Consider the following 22,780-nt stretch of genomic DNA (forward strand, 5'->3'; position numbering starts at 1 on the left):
AGATACAGACATCTTAAGCTCAGGAGCACAAAAACGAGTTTTGGTTCAGTTCTACCTGTCGGTGCAACCTAAAATGATATTTTCTTAACATCATACTGTTGAGTTGTGTACAAGTTGGTCATCAACTGTAGTGCCTAAATCTTTCTTAAAATCCCTGACGCCTATCCAGTTTCTCAGCAAATGGGTTCTTCTGAATTCAATTCTGTCCCCCAAGTCATACGTATGACCTGTCCTTTACAGCGTTGCAGACCTTCCCAATTTGATAAGGATCCTGCCCATTTCCTCAACCATATCGGTAAGATACAGAACTCTGCCCAGTGTTTATTTATTTACTTAACACAATTCATATGCCACTGGGTGGTAATAAAACCTCCAAGCGGTTTACAAGAAATATTAAAAAATGATCAATAATATTTTTCTGTGGAATGCTATACATGCTATAGTAGCCCCCTGCCATGCCAGAGTTGGGGAGGATTCAAACCAGCACTACAGAACCTTAGAATCAGGGAGAGGATGGTGCTCAGGAAAATAAAATCCGTGTGACAAGCACATCACAAAAGAGGTCCACTGTTTTGGAGGCCTAAGTATTCCTATTGCCTATGGAGTTGGAAGTAAATAAAATGAAAGAAAGTTTAAGGATGCGTAGAATGACAATGATTTTCTGTTCCTAGAGTAAAAACTGCTCATTTGTTGTTGTGGCTAAATGTTATGAAAAGGAACCAGTTTTGCAATTTTTATTGTTGGTTTACAGCAAATTTTTAAAATATAAAAATAGGAGTTCTGTAGTGGCTTAATTGTGCAAGGTGTCACACAATTAAGTCAACTGTTTTGGAGATACATGACAGTGAATCAGATACGTGTGCAGTTTATATGGCTGTCGGTGTGTTAGGATGGGAACATGATGTACAAATAAGCCACAACTATCCTAGATTTCTATTGCTGGCTGTGCTTTTGATTGGGGAACATGTGAATATCTCTCTCTCTCTCTCTCTCTCTCTCTCTCTCTCTCTCTCTCTCTCTCTCTCTCTGACACACACACACACACACACACACACACACACACACACACACCAACAATTGAGATCTGCTTTGCAAGAATTGCAGGACCGCTTTGGTGGTGAAATGTTCCAAACATGTAAAATGTTATGGGAAGATAGAAAAATCCATGAAAATAAAAAGTCAGGATTTACACATCCACAGTCATTTTAACACAAACACTGTTTCATTCAGGCAGCTTAATTCACTCTCATTTCAGTTCAAACAATTCATTCCTCTAAAAGTAACTCTTACAAATCTGTGCCCTCCCCACACACAACAGACACACAATCACACACACAAGCATGTTTCTCACTACAGATGGCTTTTAGTTGTTGTTAAAAAGGTTCATTTCCCCCTTGACAAAGCACTTTTGGACAAGTTTTGCTTGCCTTACAGAAGTACGGACCTGTTTACAAAACCGATCCTCGGTCCTTGTTCTCCTTGTGCATCAATTTGCAGAATGATGCTTATTTGAAAGCCAAAAATTGTTCAAGATGCCGCTTGTGTCTGCGTCTCTTTTCTTTGGCCACTTCAGAAACGGTATTCCTAAGAACTGCGGCATGTTTTCAAAGAAGGGTTTCTTTTCTTTCTAACGACACGTGTTATAAAACAAGGGCACACACAACCTGCACATTCTGCAAGCTGCATGCGGCTTTCCCGATTTGAATGTTTAATGGCAGCCACAGGCTCGTACCACCATGTTCCGGTATTTCTTCAGAATGACGTTGGAGCTGTCGTCAAAATAGAGGACGGAGATGGCGTTGAGCTGCGTCGGGGCACAGCAAGGCTTCGGCACTGTATCTGGGTTTATAAAGTGAACCTGTTGGGACAAAAAAGTTGCAAGACATCAAGGTAGTCACGTCCTTTCTTCTACGGCCGCCATCACAAAATGTTTTGATAGGTGTTAACACAAAGCATTTCCCATAGACTCTTTCCTATTGACCCAAACTTGAGAACCTGGGTGTTTTAACGCAGAGATGGGGAAGGTGTATCTCACCAGATATTGAAACAAAATAAAGAAATTCCTTCCAGCAGCACCTTAGAGACCAACTAAGTTTGTCATTGGTATGAGCTTTCGTGTGCATGTTCGACTACGTCAGACCAACATGGCTACCTACCTGTCACCAGATATTGTTGAACTTTAATGCCCATCAGCCCCTCACAACAAGGCCAACGGCCGAGATGATGGGAAATGCAGTCCAACAATATCTGTTTCCCATTCCTGTTGTAACAAACAGTATCACTGCCATTTTCTTCCATTTTCATATCTTTCACAAGGAGAAAGACAGAAAAAGTCTGCACCACAGCCGTTCCCATTCAAGTGCCAAGTGAGAGACACTGCATCATCACCTAACAAGATATTTGAATTTTGCGTTAGGGTTGCCTCCTGAACACCAGCGAGGAGCAGCTGGGAGGGGAAATGGCCTTTGATGTTGTGCAAAGCATGCAATTATAGTTCCTTCTTCTGCAAGAAGATCTGCTGCAAGAAGATCAAAGCATGGGTAGAAAAGGCTCAGCAGAGAGCTAGATGTGGTCCTTGCAAATATGCAAAAGTGCTCATGCATTTTGCAATTACATGCATGCAATCTGAAGGAAGCAACTGCATTTTGAGCTTGAGGTTTTGAACAGTTATAGGTACGGCTTTGCAGTTCAGCTGTGCATTCTTCCACTGGGATTACGGAGTTCTTTTTGCCTTTTCTCACAATCAGAACATGGTGTTGGAGAGCTCTTATTAAAACAAGCAAACGAACAAAAAACTTCTTTGCGGGGGGGAAAAGGAAAGTGAAACTTGGGGGGAGTTAAATATATGTCTGCGTGTCCATGAGAAACAACTATTTATTTTAATAGTTATTTTAATAAGCTGTTTCTTCTATGCGACCGCTGTACTGTATATGATTAATCTTTTAATGAGATTACACACACACACAAATACTATTATGTTCTCTCTGGCTGATTTTTATAGAGGCTTTTAAGTACTCCATATCCTTTGAAAGTTTTCTTGTGATGAGCAGCTAATAAATCTAGTAGCACCTGCTACTACTAATTCTTCTTGTGCAACGGGTGCACAATGGGTGCAATCAACTGAAAATTAAAAATGGGCTCAGCCACTTGCTGAGTAAAAGGTAAAGACAAAGTTAAAGGACCCCTGGATGGTTAAATCCAGTCAAAGGCAACTATGGGGTTGAGGCGCTCATCTGGCTTTTCAGGCCAAGGGAGCCGGCGTTTGTCCACAGACAGCTTTTTTGGGTCATGTGGCCAGCATGAACACCGTGACAGAAGCCAGAGCACACGGAAACGTCGTTTACCTTCCCGTCGCAGCAGTACCTATTTATCTACCTGCACTGGCGTGCTTTCGAACTGCTAGGTTGGCAGGAACTGGGACAGAGCAATGGGAGCTCACTCCATCGCAGGGATTTGAACCGCCGACCTTCTGATCAGCAAGCCCAAGAGGCTCGGTGAAGTACCACCACTGGGAATGGCCAGTCCAGGCTTCTCCACTTGCAACATCAAGGAACCCAGCGCACTGCTCAACTAGGTCCAGGGCCTTTTCAGTATTAGCCCCAACTTGGTGGAACGCTCTCTCACAGGAGACTAGGGCCCTGCGTGATTTGACATCTTTCCGCAGGGCCTGCAAGACGGAGCTGTTCCGCCTGGCCTTTGGCCTGGACTCAGTCTGACCCCTGTGTTTTCCTCCCTTACGGTTTTTGACTCGGGCCTTTTTAAAAATGAGGTTGCATTTAAAATTTTAAATGTAAATTGTATTTGTTTAAATGTAAATTGTAATTGTTTTTCTTTTTTTCTTTTTCTTTTCTTTCTTTATGTCTTATTGTAATTTTACTGATGTCAGCCGCCCTGAGCCCGGTTTCGACTGGGGAGGGTGGGGTATAAATAAAAATATTATTATTATTATTATTATTATTATTAAGGCTCTGCCCAATCTGTAACCCTGCAGAAGTAACAGAAACAGCCTGACTTGTATATGAAGCTCTATCTCCTGACAGTTATTGGCCCTTGCCCAGGAGAAGGAAGGCAGTGGTACAGTGGTACCTCAGTTTATGAACACAATTGGTTCTGGAAGTCTGTTCATAAACTGAAGCGTTCATAAACTGAAGCGAACTTTCCCATTGAAAGTAATGGAAAGTGGATTAATCCGTTCCAGATGGGTCCGCGGCGTTTGTAAACCGAAAATTCGTAAACCGAGGTGTTTGTAAACCGAGGTTCCACTGTAATGGGAACACTCTGCTGCTGCAGCTGCCGACAACGTTAAATGTTTGAACAGGGAAAGTGAGGTGAGATGAAGCCCTCCTTCTGCCTTTGTAAGCCCACTCCCCTCCCTTTCTCAAAACAGCAAAAAGTTATTTGCACCACCTTCTTCTCCCCGTTGCAGGTTTTCCTCAAAGTGCCCCTACCTAAAGTGAGCGAATCTCAAAACGGGTGCAAATAATACCCAGCGTAATATCTAGAAGTTATTTTACCCTGTTAAAATCCACAATGACTAACACCTCGCGTGATTAAGAAAGAAAGAAAGAAAGAAAGAAAGAAAGAAAGAAAGAAAGAAAGAAAGAAAGAAAGAAAGACAGGTGCTGATCGGATTAAGTCAAGCTGTTCGAAAAGGGCATTAGGGTGAGCTTACCAGTGTTTGTACAATAGCATGGTTTGTTGCATTCATGTAAGAGTTCAATGGAAAGGCACACTCTCCCTCACAGTAATAAGCAGCATAACCTTCTGGAGCAATGATCCAGTCCTGGGTTACATCAGAGAAAGAGAAGATTTCGTAAAACCTCAGTACGTTGGACATTTGCTCAAGAGTAGACGTTCACAGCAGTGGCTTCAGCTGATCCATCCCAACCTGTGGCTACACCATGGAGGCATTTGCACATAATGATAAGCCGTACTTTCCGGTTAATCACGGTTTATCAGGAACAAGCAGTGTGCTAGCCATGGTTTATCAGGAAAGAGCAATGCATCCTGCCTGATCGCTCCTGCCTTCCAACAATCTAAACCCATGGTTTGTGGTTGACAGGATGATTGTGTCTTGTCAGCAAGTAGGAAAACACAATCTTTGATTTGGACGTAACACAAAATCAAGTCTTCTTGATCCTGTTCACAACAGGGGAGAAGCAGAGGAGGAGGAACTGAGTGGCATGCGCCGACGAGGCAGTTTGTACTTTACTATAATTGCCTATAAGAAAGTCTGGTCGGCTGCTACATGCAAGTGCAGCTATTGAAGGATTTTGTGACTATTCTGCTGCACATCAGGGGTGCGGAGCCTCAGACCCAGAGGTCAAATTCAGCCCTACAAGCCTTTGCATCTGATCCTTGGGACTTCCCCCTGCACCATACCCTTGCCCCAGGCCACACTCCTCATTCGGCCCTGCTTCACATCGTATTGCCTGGCTGGTTTTTGCCTTGCTGGAAAGTGTCCTTATAATGGTTCTGACCTGTCTGGATGGAAGATAAGAGAGGAGGGTGCAAAAGCTACCGTGCTGTACAAAGGCAAAATTTACATGGATTGCTCCACCCACTTTCTGCCTTTGGCCCTGCCCCTAAGTGGCATTTGAGCAGCCTGTGGCCCTCCAGCTTATCAAGAACCATTTTTTACTGTATCTCTCACTTTGCAGCTGGGCATTTTTGGTGATACAAGGGAATCAAGTTCCAGCTACTTGGTGAAGGAACCAAATGGCCACATTCTGGAAGCATGGTTCTGCCAATGGCTGTTGAAGCCAAAAACCAGGTGAAGCTTCCATCTTTAGGACTAGTGAATGCCACTTGCTGGTGGCCAACAGGAGAGGCAGACTTAGCTTTTGGGCTCCCTGGCAGGCTTCTGGTGACTGCTGTTTCAATGCTACATCTGCCATCACTCTCAGTAAATCGCTAGCAATGCCCTGAAGTCTTTGAGGACAGCCATGAAGGGGGGGGGTTTGGGGCACCCCACTAAGAGCCCGAATTTGTTAGCCTGCTTCTGAACACACAGGTAATGCCCCACTGGCATTTAGCAACCTCTTCACATTTTGCAAGATTCAGTACGCAGAGCTGATCAAATTATGGCTGATTTTGTGAGGGCATTTGCTCATCATTAAACCAGCAGACTTTTAGATGGGGGCAGCCAAATTAGAGTTCAACAAACTAAGTTGTGAGTATGTTCCTGAGGAGTTGCAAATCTGCAGGACTGATGACCAATCAATAATATCCCCCTCCCCCACCCCTCCGGTTGTTATGACTTTGCAGACATACAGTGGTACCTTGTTTTGCGACCAGGATCCATTCCGGAGCCCCGGTCGCTAGCCGAAAAGGACGCAGGGCAAACCGCAAGCAGCAAACCTGGAAGTAACCCGTTTTGGTACTTCCGGGTTTGCCGCTGATGTTTGCTGGAATGGACGCTAGACAAGGCAGACATTCACGGAGGTATTACCGTACATTAGAAGTTTGTGGCAATTGCCAGGATGGGCTTAGCCACTGCTCTTCTCTAAGGGTCAGAACTTGGAAAACTAGGTCATGGGGTTCACATTACCAGTACGATAGCAACAGAGGACTAAAAATGCACCACAAATCTCTGATTCCAAGCACAGAAATCACATTACCTGCCAGCCAAGATCCCTGAAGCTGACATAGAGCTCATGTTTCTTGCAAGCTTGTCTCTGGTCAGTGCTGCTGTTTTCTGAGTTTGAAAAGTGTTGAGTAGGAAAAGGAGAAGAAAAAATTACCATGTTAGCTAAGATTGACCAGCAGCACACTACACTGCAATTTTAGTGAATGCACAGTCCAGTTAATGGGACTTTCTATCACCCTCACCAGTGACTTACGTGAACATTTTAACATCAGACTTTTATTTGAGTGGGCATATATCAAAATTTGAGTTGGGGGCAGAATCAAAATTCTGCCTCAAACTCTGTGCGAGGAAAAGCTGTTGGTAGTATTGTGAGAGGTGAAACAAGATGACATTCCACTTGATTACTTGTTGTATTATAAACTTCCACAATAGGAAACTTTGTTAATCAACATTTTAAGCAGCCTATTGTTTCCCGTGAAAAATCAAGGAAGTCCCCAGAAATAAATTATTGTTACCTCTGATCCACATATGTATTTGCAAACTCAGCTTTGCCATCTCACTCAAACCAGGGCAAAACCTCAGAAAAGTAAACGATGCTTCTGTGTTTACACAACCCTAAAGGTAAAGGTACCCCTGACTGGTTAGGTCCAGTCGCAGACAACTCTGGGGTTGCACACTCATCTTGCTCTATAGACCGAGGGAGCCAGTGTTTGTCCGCAGACAGCTTCCAGGTCATGTGGCCAGCATGACAAAGCCGCTTCTGGCAAACCAGAGCAGCACACGGAAAATCCATTTCCCTTCCCGCCAGAGCAGTACCTATTTATCTACTTGCACTGCGTGCTTTCGAACTGCTAGGTGGGCAGGAGCTGGGACCGGACAACGGGAGCTCACCGCGTTGCGGGGATTCAAACTGTCGACCTTCTGATCGGCAAGCCCTAGACTCTGTGGTTTAGACCACAGCGCCACCCGCTTGTATTTATTCAAGTGCTTTTGCCTACGGCTACTTGTTCATTAGCCTAACTGGGCAAAGGCAAAACACACTCACACTTTAGCCTCAGTCAGGCTTCTCCTCTCTGGCAGGCGGTTGTAAAACCATACACAACATGCGGTGCCTATTTCTCCATATAGTATGATGCCTGGCTCAGAGTTGGGAACCACGATTATGTTATGGCTTGATGGTTCTGCGGCACACAATACAGCAAACTTGTGGATGGGCAGAAGTGCCATCGGTGGGGTCCCACCCAACCAGTGGAACTCCTGCTCCACTCATCTTCCACCCTGGCTGCTGGCCTGTAATGCCCCAGCCAGCATTCACTCCCTGAAACAGAAATTGTTCCAGCTTTTAAACAGCATTCCCCACCAGCGTTAGCTTTATGGAAAGCACACACCTAATGGCTGCATACCTCCGAGGTTTGACACCCGAAAGGCTTCTTGGTTCTTTGGCGTCTTCGACCGGTTCTGGTTCCGCTGTTTGCCTCCTCCTGCGGAACGGATACTGCGGAGGTGCACCTCGGTGGCTTTGAAGAAAGCCACGGTGAATGGCTGCTTGTTTTGCGGGCCGTGTCTTCCAATAAGACCAGCTAACTTGGGATTGATGCTTTGCCCTAAGGAGATGGGGGGCGGACAGACCATTAGCTCTGAAGCGGAGTGTTACCTGCTTCCCATTTGCACCAGGAGTAGTAGGAAGACAAATAGTCGGGCCTGCAAACCCACACACTCAACTCCCATGGCTTTCCAGGCGCACGTTGAGGCTAACTTAAAAACTTGCCGTTGGCATCCATTTGCCTCAAGAGACGACGGAGTGAGCCTCCAGGGGTGAAGTCAAGCTGCTGGAGAATCCCAGCGCCTGCTGTGGCTGCAGGTAACTCCTAACTGCTGCCCCCTGCACTCTTTTTGCTGCATCTGCAGCACCAAATAACCACCCCAGGGTGCAAGCCTGTGTGTATGGAAGTCCTGGGCTGCCCAGATGACAGGACCACTCTCTCAGCCTCACTAATGTGGTCCCAAGGAAAGCAGAGCAATATGTTTGGCACCATCCTGGCTACAGAGTTGTGAGAAGGTGGAATGCAAGGCACCATCCAACCATCTTAGGGGCTCTACGCTGGATTTGTGTAGGGTTTACTCCTTTGCCCTTTCTTCTCTGAAAGATGTCCCCCACAAGTCAGTGGTTACAGGGTTTTTTCTTAGGGATTTGCTCCCAAAGCCTTTCTCACTAGGTTTAGGATCAAAAACTGGGCCTTGAAATTAATGCAGCTTTTCTCGCAAGCAATGCTTCAGCACAACAAATGTTGTGTTACATGCCACGGTACCCAAACTGAAGCAAATGTTATGTTATGCTAGGTCAACTTCAATATTAGACTTCCCTGGGTTTTTATTATTATTATTTATTTACAGTATTTATTTTGGTTTTTGCTTTTAAGAGAGGTTTCTTTGAGTTCAGCAGCTTAAAAAGGAACCATAAAAACTAGGCTCCGCGGAACACTAAATTCTCACTGGAAGGTTATTGGCTTAAAATAAAAATGTCTCATCTTAAATGAAGTCCAATGCCATTCCGGATAGATTGAGCTTGAGGGCAAGAAATGGCTTTAGTCTTTCCAAGATATTTTGTTTACTGACGCCAACTTTTGTACTTCAGTGTGCAAGCTGGACTATGCCTGGCTATTCAGATCTGTGTACAGTATTCCCACAAGCCAGGGTTGATTGCTCTCGATGCTGCAGCCTAAAGGCAGTGTGGTATAGTGGTTAGTGTGTTGAACCAGGACATGCAAGACCAGGGCATATCACCACTCTGCCATGAAGCTCACTGGGGTGACCGTGAGCCAGTCATTCACCCTCTCAGGGTAGCCTACCTCAAAGAGTTGTTGTGATGATGAAATAGGGAGGGAGAGAACTATGTGTGTCACTTGGAGCTCATTGACGAAAGGTGGGACAGAAGTCTAAACAAATATACGGTGGTAGTCCACTAAGTTTTACTCAAAGCAGATCCATTGAAATTAATGGCCCTAACTTAGCCATGTTCATTCATTTCAATAGGTCGACTTTTAAGTAAGATGCCAGAAGAAAGGGGATCACTGCTCTTTTGACCTGCTCTCGCCTAGGCAAATTCAAAGTATTTACAGCAGGCTGGGTCAATTTAGAATCTTCTTATTGGCTGCCAGTTATGGGAGAACAGGAACCCGAACTAAATATGCTTTGGGGATGATCCTGCATGGCTATTTATAAGCTCAAATGGTTGCGTTATTTAAACAACGACAACCAAACTCCGGTTCTTTAGGACTTAAAAACCGACACTGATGTCCCACAATTAAATGTAAAGAGACAACCCTACAGTGGTGCCTCGCTAGACGAATTTAATTCATTCCACGGGTCTTTTCTTATAACGAAAAATTCGTCTAGCGAATCCCATAGGAATGCATTGAATTATTTTTTTTGAATTATTTTTTGCCCATAGGAACGCATTAATTGAATTTCAATGCATTCCTATGGGAAACCGCAATTCGCTAGATGAATTTTTCATAAAACGAATTCGTCTAGCGAGGCAACCTCCACTAGAAAAACCTTTCGTTAAGCAGAAGTTTCGTTAAGCAGGGCATTTGTTAAGCGAGGCACCACTGTATTCTCAAATCCTTAGGCTTCAGCACCTTGAAGGCTATAATTCGATGCACAGTTCCTTGGGAGCGAGTCCCATTAAACTCAACGAGACTTAGTGCCAAGCAAATGCACAGAGGTTCAGGCTGAAGGACAGCTCTGCTTTCCTTTCCTTTGCAATGAGACAAACAGGATGTAATAGGTAAGAAACCCAAGCAAGCTCCAAGAAGCCAGCTGCCGCTCCAACATATTGTCAGGGAGGAAAGAATTAAGAGTGCTTAGAAGATGACAGAATGCCCCAGGCTAAAAAATTACTTCAGCCTCTCTCGCATTGCTTCACTTTATCCAAACTTTCTAAGAGTAAACAAAGAGCCTTTAAAATCCCCTTTCCTTTCCTATCATTGCTGGATCTCGCTGGCGCTGATACAAAGGAATCGGGATTGCTATTAAATATGAACTAATGTCTTTCATTATCGTTTCAAACAACACTTCAAAACAACTCTGCCTGGGCTGACCAAGGTCTCCATGGGACAACTGGGATAGACACCAAGGGCCGTGTCAATGCCATGCATTCCATCTGTTCCTTGGTTAAGCTACTACCCATATAATGGGTCTCCTTGTTCCTCCTGGTTTCCATCCATGCTTGGTTTGGAAAAAGGGAAGTCTGTTTCTGGTGATTGCATTATGCTCTCTAGAGGGCAGAGACAGGGTGTTCTGAATGTTGCCCCCCAAAAAAACCCCAGAAATGGGTCCAGGGTTTGGGGCCAAGATGTCACCATCACATTGTTCTGTTTCACATTTAAATCAGTAAATGCTAGAGAGGCAATAGGAGCTATGAACCTGTGTCTGGGGGACCACTTTGGAGCTGGTTAGGGTGAATAAACAGAAGTCATCCCTGATAAAATGGTTAAGTTTGTTGGTTGGGAGTTCTGTTGCACCTGGAAGAAACATTCAGCCTGGGGGTGCATTCCCTCTGAGGATTCAAGGATGTTACCACCTGAATCTGGTGCTGGCTTTGAATATACTGTGCTGGGATTGTATAATACCTAAGTGGCTCAGGGGTGAAACCAGGCTTTATTTCACCTGGGCCAAAGACCTAGGTTGGTACCCCCCACATACATTTGCGTACACACACAAAAAACCCTGGGTAGCACCCCTGTAGATACAGCTCTGAATTGGCTTATCTTTTAAAGACATAAAATATTATGGAAATGCCAATTGGTCCAGATCATTGCCCCCAGCTTGTCCATGGGAGGCTCAGTCCAAGGTTAAAGGTAAAGGTAAAGGACCCCTGACAGTTAAGTCCAGTTGCGAACGACTCTGGGGTTGCAGCGCTCATCTCGCTCTACTGGCTGAGGGAGCCAACGTTTGTCTGCAGACAGTTTTTCTGGGTCATGTGGCCAGCATGACTAAGCTGCTTCTAGCGCAACGGAACACCGAAACCAGAGCAGCACACAAAAATGCCGTTTACCTTGCCGCTGGAGTGGTACCTATTTATCTACTTGCACTTTGATGTGCTTTCGAACTGCTAGGTTGGCAGGAGCTGGGACTGAGCAACGGGAGTTCACCCCATTGCAGGGATTCGAACCACCAACCTTCCGATCGGCAAGCCCTAGGCTCAGCGGTTTAGACCACAGCGCCATCCGTGTCCCGAGGGTACCTGTCACTAAACCAACATTCCCATAGAGCTCCCCAGTCTTAAACCCCACCAGGATATGGCACTGCTCAACCTGGTCTCGCTTGACCCTGCTTTGTGCCCACTGAATCTGCTTGCTGCTGGTCCCTTGCAATCAGAACCCTTGTTCTGCTGGGATTATTACCTCCTCCGGGACAGTGGGTAGGAGTCGCCTAACCATCTCCATCAGTAGACACCCTGTGCCAGGGCAATGCTTGAGCAATTGGGTTTCCTCCCCTCTCTTCCACCTGGGCCCGCCTCCCCTGCAAAAAATGGCTCTGGGTGGGTCAGGAGAACCCTAGAACAGTGCGCAGGGAGAAGGTATTGTTCCGTCTGACTAGCCGGAATGTTTGCACAGACGATTGGCAGAGCGTGATGCTGAATTTCACCCAGTGCCTTTGGAAGTATTCCAAGAAGCTGCTGAAGGAAGCATCAAAAGGGAAGGACCATAATGCTGGATGGAAGGGGAAACATATATAAGGATGGTAGGTGTCAAGTGGACACTAGAAGGACAAGAAGTAATAGTCATAGGAAAGCAGCAGAGGCCTATATAAAGCATGGAAAACTACTTCTAAGACTTCAGTAGGCTGGGTCCATCCAAACTCTTATCAGCAATCACGAGGGACAGCATCGTCCTTTTTTCAAAAGCATATGAACACCAAAGTGACAGTCTTTGAAACTATCTGGTTCCTGTGGAGCTGCTCCAGTATTAATCTGGCCCATGTACGGGAGGCAGGAAAGATGAACAAATCAGTGGGCTGCAAGAATGGAGGGTTGGGATATGAAAATGTCACCGTTTCTAAAAAGAACTAGCCATAAGCTGCAGGATGAAGCCGAAATGGAGATTTGTCAGCGATGACCTTTCTGAAACATACCATCTATGCTTTCCACTGATAGCTGCAAGCCGAGGTTGTGTTGTGGGTTGACCACCCAGTGATTGCTAGTTGCTGTAATATCAAACACTAGCCAGCCTTCTTCCGCGGCCCAAATTGTCCGAGTGTCGAGCAAGAACAAATCTGAATCCCTAGAGAGCGATAAAGAAAAAGGAGAGAAAGTCATTAGGGTTTTCGAGGATATTTAAAGACATATTACTACATGTAAGCTTATTACATTTGAACAATACCAAAGTCAATCATGGATAAACCATATAAAGCAGGAATAGCCAACAGGGTGCCCTCTACGACTGTAAGTCCCTGACCACTTGCCATGCTTACTGGGGTTAAGGGGAAGTGGAATCCAACAACATTTGGTAATCTCTAACCTGCAGGGAAGCACCAAAGAGATGGAATGGGCAAATGAAATAAAAAACCAAAAAGCATTTATAACATTTAGCCCTCCAAAAAATCGCAAAGTTTATAATTTATGGGAAGAAACCACACACTTTGGTGTTGACTCCGCTGCTTACAGCCAAGTCTGTCTTTATACTGAGGTAGACTCTGGACCACAACACCTCAGGCAGCAGCAGCCAAACAATACCACACATTGCAATCAGCCAAAAAACCCAGGCAGGCAGCAATCACACCAACTCTCTATCCGGTGCAGACAAAACACACACATACACAGGCTGGCCGAGAGATAATGCATAACATGTACATTTTAAAAGAATACTAAGGCTGCAATTCTTTCTTGGGGTAAAAGGTAAAGGTAAAGGACCCCTGGAAGGTTACGTTCAGTCAAAGGTGACTATGGGGTTGCGGCGCTCATCTTGCTTTACAGGCCAAGGGAGCCGGTGTTTGTCCAGAGACAGTTTTTCCAGGTCATGTGGCCAGCTTGACTAAGCCACTTCTAGCGCAACGGAAAACCAAAACCAGAGCAGCACACGAAAATGCCGTTTACCTTCCCGCCAGAGCGGTACCTATTTATCTACTTGCACTTTTGGCATGCTTTCGAACTGCTAGGTTGGCAGGAGCTGGGACAAAGCAACGGGAGCTCACCCCTTGCACGGATTTGAACCACCAACCTTCCAATCAGCAAGCCCAAGAGGCTCAGTGGTTTAGACCACAGCCCCACCCACATCAGTGGCAAAGCATCTGTTTCTCATGTGCACAAGGTGCCAGGTTCAATCCCTACCCATCTGAAACTTGGAGTGCAGCTGCCTGTCAGTGAAAACAACGTGGAGCTAGGTGGGCCAATTGAGTCGATATAAGCTGCCTTTATCTGTTCTTGGGGTAAGTCCCAGTGAACACAAGAGGGCTTACTTCTGAACAGATATATACAGTGGTGGTACCTCAGGTTACAGATGCTTCAGGTTACAGACTCTGCTAACCCGGAAGTAGTACCTCGGGTTAAGAACTTTGCTTCAGGATGAGAACAGAAATTGTGCGGCGGCGGCGCAACAGCAGCGGGAGGCCCCATTAGCTAAAGTGGTACCTCAGGTTAAGAACAGTTTCAGGTTAAGAACGGACCTCCAGAACGAATTAAGTTCTTAACCCAAGGTACCACTGTATAGGATAGCACTGTAATTAAACAAATTATATAGAACTAAAGCAAACGCAGAGCTTTACTTAAAAATTATTTTTACTGGGACACTTGTAAATATTTTAAGACACGATAGCCTTAAGCATACAGCTTAGATTTTAAGTGAGCAGGGTGGAGAGAGAAGGTACTGAGAACTTGCAAAGACAAGTAATTGTAGGATGGCATAAGAGGAGTAACGTCACCCCCTGCTAGTAATATGAGCATCTCAGGGGCTGAACAGGAGAGGCAGAGCAGCCATGCAACCTGTGAACACACAACCACATGCACTTACTTTCAGATGTCTGGTCCAACTATAAAAGGTTCCATATAAATATACTGCTCTTAGAGCGAATATATGCCAACCTTGCACAAACAACCAAAACATCTATGTTTATACTACTAGCATAGATATTGTGGCTGTTTATGCAAGCTTGGTAATTGGATATGCAAACACAGCACCTTCAATTTCGGTCTGTTTTTGCTGACTCTCGTGTATCATCTTGCCAAACATCTTGTGCACACTTTGCATAGATATTTGTGTAACTAATTACTTTGCGATCATTCCAACAGAGGCAAGGATGAGACCAGCTGTGTGCTCATGAGACAGCCTTAGGAACCAACCCAGGAAGTTGTTGGACCACTGACTAGCAGCAGCTCCCCAGGTTTTCAGACCCGGGTCTCTCCCAGCCCTACCTGGAAGTGCTGGAGTTTGAGCCTGGGACCTTCTACATGCAAAGCAGATGCTCTGCCAACAGGCCATTGGAGGGTGGCACTCCCTGTCTTTCTGGGATAACATTGTGGCAAGGGGGAGCCCCTCATCCTGTCCCCATGGCTTGCTTCCATGCCCACTGGCAGAAATAACTCTGCTCCAAATACCAGTTGCTAGGGGACACTCTGGCCCCATGCACCAGCCAAAGAAACAAGACCTCACTAATAATAATATTTATCCTGCCCATCTGGCCAGGCCTCCTCAGCCACTCTGGGCGGCTCCCAACAGAATATTAAAAACACGATAAAACATCAAATATTAAAAACTTCCCTAAACATGGCAGCCTTCAGACATTTTCTAAACGTCAGGTAGTCGTTTATTTCCTTGACATCTGATGGGAGGGTGTTCCACAGAGCGGGTGCCACTACTGAGAAGGCCCTCTGCCTGGTTCCCTGCAACCTCACTTCTCGCAGTGAGGGGAACCTCCAGAAGGCCCTTGGAGCTGGACCTCAGTGTCCGGGCTGAATGATGGGGGTGGAAATGCTCCTTCAGGTATACTGGACCGATTTTACCCTTTCCTGAATCATGGGACCAACTGCTACTCAGGCAAGAACAACCCACAAGGGGAGATCAGCCCGACTGAATATACCATAGATGTTTGTAGCTCATCACTTTGTTCCAGCTTCAAAGAGCCGAATTGCCCTCCTCTACCTTTCTCCTGACTTTCCTCTTCCACTGTGGATTTTGCCTGTTTAGTTTGTAAACCTGGTGGCAGGACTCTTTGTCATTATTGATACAGCTTCTTTCGTATGCTGAAGATGCACCTCTTTGCCCTGGCTTTTGTCAAGAGGTGTCTATCATAAGACCCATCTTATTTTTGTGGCTGTTAAGTTGTTTTGAACTGTTTTTGCTATTGTGTTTTAATATTATGTTACCCACCCTGGGACCTTTGGGTGAAGGGCTGGTAAATAGTAGTAATAGTAGTAGTAGCAGTAGTAGTAGTAGTAGTAAATGTGGTGAGCCACTTGGGGAGACAATAATTATCTGAAAAGAGTTATAAATGTATAAGGTAAAGGGACCCCTGACCATTTGGTCCAGTCGTGACCAACTCTGGGGTTGCGGCGCTCATCTCGCGTTATTGGCTGAGGAAGCCGGCGTACAGCTTCCAGGTCATGTGGCCAGCATAACAAAGCTGCTTCTGGCGAACCAGAGCAGCACACGGAAACACCGTTTACCTTCCCGCTGTAGCGGTACCTCTTTACAGCAGCGTTTCTCAACCACTGTTCCGTGGCACACTAGTGTGCCACGAGACGCTGGCTGGTGTGCCGCGACGTGCGGCGACGAGAAGGGCGATTTGCATTGTCACGTGCCTGGCAGCCGCCAATGTACAGCGCTGACCCACTGGAAAGCAATATTTCTCCTCCTTTTTCCCAAAGCTCAGTGCAAACGAGCCTGGCGGCCGCCAATACACAACACTGACCCACCGGACGGCTTGTGAAGCCTTATTACAGGAGATTGCAACCAACACAGCAATTGGCAAGTGTTTCTTACAGTCATAATTATAGTCAATATAGGGCGGCACAGAGTTAATTTTTTTAACTTTTTAAATGGTGGTATGCCTCGTGATTTTTTTCACGGAACAAGTGTGCCGTGGCCCAAAAAAGGTTGAGAAACACTGCTTTACAGTGGTGCCTCGCAAGACAAATTTAATTCGTTCCGCGAGTCAATTTGTTTTGCGAAAAAATTGTCTTGCAAATCACGGTTCCCCATAGGAATGCATTGGGAAAAAAATTTGCCCATAGGAATGCATTAATTAAATTTCAATGCATTCCTATGGGAAAACGTGATTTGCAAGACGAATTTTTCGCAAAATGAATTCGTCTTGCGAGTCACCATCAGCTCGCAAGACGCATTCGTCTTGCACAAAATTCGTCTTGCAGGGCATTCGTTTTGCGAGGTACCACTGTACATATTTTAGGACCAATAGCAAACTGCATGGGGGGTCAGCATTGCTTCAGGAAGGAGCACCAGGAAGGAGAGGGGTAAGGTTAGCATGGTGCACACACTGTTAGGAGCCCTGGATTTACTCCCCTGACCGTGTTTGCACTGTGCCAGTCTCCTTACCCTCCTCGCCTTCACTTTCTCAGTAATCAGCAGGAGCAACATGGCTGTGAGGAGGTCAAGTGAGCATTGCTGACACACCGTTGCCATCCGCTACTGTTGAGGGCGCATTGTGCACTTTTAACTTTTTTAATATTATATTTCGAAACTGTTGCTCACCCCAACACCCTGGAACCTTATGGTAAAGGCCAGGCAGGCAACAAATAAATGAATGAATACAATCGTTAAATAAATAATCACATCAAAGGGGAATGGGATTGTGTTAGCACCACACATATTTGCATGATCCTTTCCATCATTTTCCACAAGTTGCAGGATGATTGCATGGAGCAGGGATATCCCCCTGCACTTGTGGAGGTTCCCTGCACGCTCTAGAATCCTAGAAAAATCACATTGACGTGGCATCAGAACACCTACAGAGGGCTTTAAAAATTAAACTGAAAGAGGTGGAGGTGAAGCAGAATTAGAAATCAGCAAGCTGAAATGCACAAAATGAAATAAATGAGTTTTAGAGCATTTGAGAGAAAGAAACGGAATAACATGAACAAAAAATAATTGGCAGAGTCCCATCAAGTGGCAGAAGATTTTAAAAAAGCATGAAAATGCAAGGGAGAAAGAAAGCGATATGGTGCCGAACCGGCAATGAACAAACCGAAGAATATAAAGGCCCACAGAAGGATACAGAGGAGGAGAGCAGTCCTAGAATCTTAGAATGGTAGAGCTGGAAGGGACCCTAAGGATCATCTAGCCCAACCCCCTGCAATGTGGGAATATGCAACTGTCCCATATGGGGATCAAACCTGCACCCTTGATGTTATCAGTACCGTCATCTAACCAACTGAGCTATGCAGAGCAGAGGAATAGTTAGTTGGTGGTCTCTAATTACAATTCTTATGTGCTTTTGTTATATATATAGATACTGCTGCAAATGGCTTTTGAGTTTTTTTACGATAAAGGTTTATGTATAAATATTTTTATAAATAAAATATAATGGTTGATGGGAAAGACTTGCCAGAGATCCTGGGGCTAATAAGGTTCAAGAGTAGATAGCATTGGGCTAGTTGGAAAAACAGCTTGACTCGCTTCTATAAGGCACCTTTTGAGGTTGCTTGTGACACACTTTGTAAGTCCAGGCCGCAGACTTCCCTTTTCCCCTTATAAAAGGCCAGCCTGGGAAACAGACAATGCTTTTGAGGCCTCCCTCTACTGGTTTGCATCAAGGAGACCACACAACTTGTTAGCCAGGTTTCTGCCACTGAAATGCATCCTGGGGCTTTCAAGTCATAACCAACATCTGACCGAAGGACTCCCACAGGAAGCAGGGATGAGAAAGCATTGCTCTTGGACTCAAACCCCAGCATCTGATGTGGAATTTCCAGAGGTGAAAGGCTTTCATGCTTCCTTTACTGCTTGACTCATCTCCTTCACCCACAAACCACGATTCACGAAAGTTTAAAAGGAGGGGAGGGGGAAACGGGGAGAAAAAGCAACCACTTCTTGAAGCGACTGCTTTTATTATTTAAATTGCACAGGGGGGGGGAATTGCAGCCTTTAAGAAAGAAAAGCTCCCATGCCGACATGAGGCATGTCACCCTACGCCGTGAGTCAGCCTGGGAAATTGTATAATGTGTTTGTTTTCCTGTAGTTAGTTATAGTACTGGGCAAATAGCAGGCCTGGAGGGGGAAAACCCTCAGCAAGAGAGATCAAAGGGAGTCCTCCTTACCATATGCACACACTTTTGGAACTTTCCTACCCTGGTGACCAATAATTTTACTCTACAGCAATAATGGATTAGCGCTCCCTCCCTGCTCTAGCCTCCAAAGAGTGGGACCGAGTGCTGGAAGACGAGCATCCGCGATCACGAAACTCCTTCCAAGCTAAACAACTCACTTCTTCCATCATCGCTTTTAGTCAAGAAAAACACCAACCAAACAAAAGCACCGGCTCAATTTGTTATTCATTCGGTTTCCTAAATGCAGAAGGCACAACGCGAAATAAAATCAAAGGGCATGCCAATCAATCAGTTGCGCCATACGAAAGTCACATTAAGTCACAGGGGAAGGAAGGTTCCACGTCCCGTTTTGCAGCAAGCACTGAGCAGCGCTGGGCAACTGGCAAGATTGGAGTCAGGATCCAGCTCATGCTTTCCGAGCCTCCAACCAAGCCTGGTGCAAATATGTGTATGGAAAGGCTTTGGGTGAACTAGGCCTCTCTTGCATTGCCTGTGGCCCTCAGTTGTTTATTAATGTCCTGGTTGGGTTTTTTTTGTTTGTTTGTTTTTTGCATAGGCTAGCCCAGGAATTCCTCTGCATGTTATATTTCTCTCTTCACGTTTCAAACAATCAAAATCTTTCTATTCTAATCTTTCTGCCTGGTCCACAAACTGGCACAACGAAGATCGAAATATGTCAATCCTCGATTCTTGGACCAAGGCTGAGTTCACCCTGTGTATGCTTCTTAGCTGCTACGTTAAGGGATAGCTTGCATGTGTGAAACAGCCATTGTGGATCAACAACCATCACTGAGCTTTCATATTGCTTCGTATCTTCTCAACCACCGACAGTCTGAAAAGGATGAGTTTGCACATTCACATATGAGCACTATGGGATGAGATGCCACGCAGTTGTTCCGGCCACTCACACAATTATTGGCTCTTGCCTTTTCACACACCCCCAGCTCAGGCTGGGGTCTTTCCTCAGTCACTCACCTTCCTGGGTGTTCCTGGAGAACCTGGTAGACACTGATCTGGAATGTTTCATTATCAAAGCGTTCTCGGATATAGTCCTTGTAAATCCGAAACTCAGCAGCAGTCACCGTTTCACCCTCGGGGATTCTGGAGAGGTCAAACCGGAACTCGCGGCGATGGCTGCGCTGGTGATAGAACTCTTTGTCATGCTCCACTGCAAAAACAAAATGCACACTTAATGGCACTCGTGCTTTTTGGAAGAACCATAAAGCATCCTAGTTCTATATGAGCAGAGTGGTATATGCCTGAACTTGGACAAAGACAATGGGGGAGAGGGGATGGCATAGTAGGGGATGGTTGGGTAGGGATTCTACCAACAGTATAGAGACCTGCTACTCTTGCAGAAAAATATGTAAGAGGGTGCACATCTGGTGTACAGACATGCTGGCTGTACAAGGAGTACAATGGTAGCTCGGTTTAAGGACGCAATTTGTTCTGGGGAGCCATTCGCTCCCCGGGCAGTACTTAAATGGAGTGCCGCTTCTGCGCATGCACACACCATGCAGATCGCTTCTGAGCACCCGCGCGCCGCGGAACCCGGAAGTAAACACTTCTGGGTCCGCAGAGTACTCAAACCGCAGTGGACTAAAACCAAGGTATGACTGTATGCACTCCAGCTCTCCAGCAGTGTTAAGAAACTGTGGAGGCTCCCCACGTTATTTAGAACCCTGGAGGGTGATTAGAGGAAGTTGCCCACTTCAAATTTCTCCACCAACCTAGATGGCTTTCAAAGAGGACTGGGCCAATTCATGGAGGAGAGGGCTATCAAAGGCTACTTGATGGCTCTGCTCTGCCCCCACAGTTGTAGGCAGTAATGCTTCTGAATACCAGTTGCAGGAAACCACAGGAGGGTGGAGGGCTCTTGAGCCTGTGTCCAGCTTGTGGGTTTCCTCCTGCATCTGGTGCTGGGCTGAGTGGGTCATTGGCTTAATCCAGCAGACTCTTTTTATGTTCAACTCACTGAGAACAAAGGGCATAGTGACACAGAGGGCAGAGCTCCCCACCTTTTCACGTAAGCAGACACCCAAACAAAGGAATCCAACTTAAGATGTTGCCAAGGCACAGGTATCAATGCTATGTATGACCAGGTTGCTTTTACCCAGGAGGGGGCAGAGCTGGAGCACCAACCAGAGTTGATAAAAAGCACATCTGGGCACAGATGCCCCAGGGCTGCACCTAAACAGCTCTCCCGGGCTGTGAAATTGAGTGCAACCCCGTCACGAACAGGCCAAGCACAGCCTCCGAAGTCAAATGACTCAAGGACCACCAGCACTTCCAACCTGTCTGGACTGAGTTTGCTTGTTAGCTTCATCCACATGTATATTAATGGCTCCAGGTGCATTTGAGTAAGAATTGCTTACTGACATAGACATCCGTCTGCTGTCCAAACACCTTTACAAAGATCATGGGGTTACTGAAGAGGCAAGGAAGGAAGCGCTAGACAGCAGACTGAGGTAAGGAAGCAAGGGCTAAGAACAAACAGAAATATATGCCTAATGTCTTTTAGCAGGGCTACTACGGCCAGCTGCATGACCTCTGTGACTCATGTACCAGGGTCCGTTGCTCCCAATGGCCCTATAATATTTGAGTCACCCATCAGCGGTGGTAATTACAGATCTTAGTAATACCTTTGAATCATCTGATGTTGGCTCTGTGGCTGTCTAGTTCCCATCCTCTGCAAAGGATACTTGCACTGAATAAAAGCTTATCGTGAGCATCAGACTCTAATGAAGAGCTAGATGGACTCATTTATTCAAGGCTAAATTAACCATTATGTAAACATGCCGTAGGATGGCACCAACATCTCTTCGGTTACAACCCTTACAGTTTGCTTCTTATCGTTTCATGGATCCTGTTGTTTCTGCCTCTTGATTGTGCAGTCTGCTCCTGAGAACCTTCATAGGAACATAGGAAGCTGCCTTATACACAGTCAGCCCATTGGTCCATCTAGCTTAGTATTGCCTACACTGACTGGCAGCAGCTCTCTGGGGTTTCAGGCAGGGGTCTCTCCCAGCCCCAGTTGGAAATGTGAGCAATTGAACCTGGGACCTTCTGCATCCGAAGCTGATGCTCTGCCCCTTCCCTCCATATTGCACCCCTATATACAGTAAATATCACTTTCTCCCTCCCATAATAACTGGTTTGCAATTTCACTGTCCCCCACCCCACAAATCACCACCACCTTTTGTTTGCTCTGCATTTGCAAAAAAAAAACCCCAAACATTTTATTTTCTTTATTACAATATTTCTAATCAGCCTTTCCTCTGCAAAAATGGACTGCCCCCTCACCCGTCCTACCAAGGCAGCTAACAGTTAAATCATAAAACCCAACAAAATATCATGCCATTAAACTGAATTAAAAACAGCAGCAAATGCAGAACAGCCTAAAAGGCCGCAATGGCTCGCATGACAAAAACAAAGGGAAAGAAAATGGCCAACATGTGCTTCCTTCATCCATGGATGTGCAAAATTAGACTTAAAAAGCAAAAGGTCAGAGGTCTGTGGCTGCGCCATTCCATGCAATCTTTTCCTGTTAACTGGGTGTACTTGTTACTTGTTTGCTACGGAGAATGCAACTGTTCTTCCTCCAAGCTGTGCTTGATGAAGTTTACACATTCTAACCACAGTGCTTTGTTGCTGGGCTGATATACCTCTCTTCCCATCCACCCCGACACAAACTCGGCCACAGCTGTGGAGCGGTGTCTGAAATGTGGCTGTGAGTCTCTGGCACCACCACTGGGCATCGTCACCGAGATCTCCCATCTTTTAATTGCACATTTCTAGAAGTAGGGCAGGTTTCCATTTGTGACAGTGACTCTGGAATAAGCAACATGAGGTAACAAGATGTGGTCACTAACTTTGAAACCATCTAAGGGGATTAGACAAATCCGTGG

At 45.7% G+C, this 22,780-nt stretch overlaps 1 protein-coding gene across 2 annotated transcripts in view; it reads right to left on the bottom strand.

Moving 5' to 3' along the window:
* Nucleotides 1–523: 523 nt before the first annotated feature.
* BMP7 (bone morphogenetic protein 7) overlaps nt 524–22,780 on the bottom strand; it is a 76,070-nt gene continuing 53,813 nt past the window's right edge. Inside the window, exons 2-7 of one of the 2 annotated variants that reach the window (XM_035122480.2) lie at nt 19,848–20,040; nt 12,728–12,876; nt 7,993–8,193; nt 6,621–6,697; nt 4,673–4,783; nt 524–1,858 (exon numbers count right to left, since the gene is read on the bottom strand). In XM_035122480.2, the coding sequence (XP_034978371.2) occupies nt 1,709–1,858; nt 4,673–4,783; nt 6,621–6,697; nt 7,993–8,193; nt 12,728–12,876; nt 19,848–20,040 (881 nt within the window). In that variant the 3' untranslated portion in view covers nt 524–1,708. Of the gene's footprint in view, nt 1,859–4,672; nt 4,784–6,620; nt 6,698–7,977; nt 8,194–12,727; nt 12,877–19,847; nt 20,041–22,780 lie in introns of both variants that reach the window. The other variant, XM_060277319.1, reaches the window with a different exon arrangement.

The sequence above is a fragment of the Zootoca vivipara genome, chromosome 7 (genome assembly GCF_963506605.1).
Source record: "Zootoca vivipara chromosome 7, rZooViv1.1, whole genome shotgun sequence".
Classification (NCBI taxonomy): domain Eukaryota; kingdom Metazoa; phylum Chordata; class Lepidosauria; order Squamata; family Lacertidae; genus Zootoca; species Zootoca vivipara.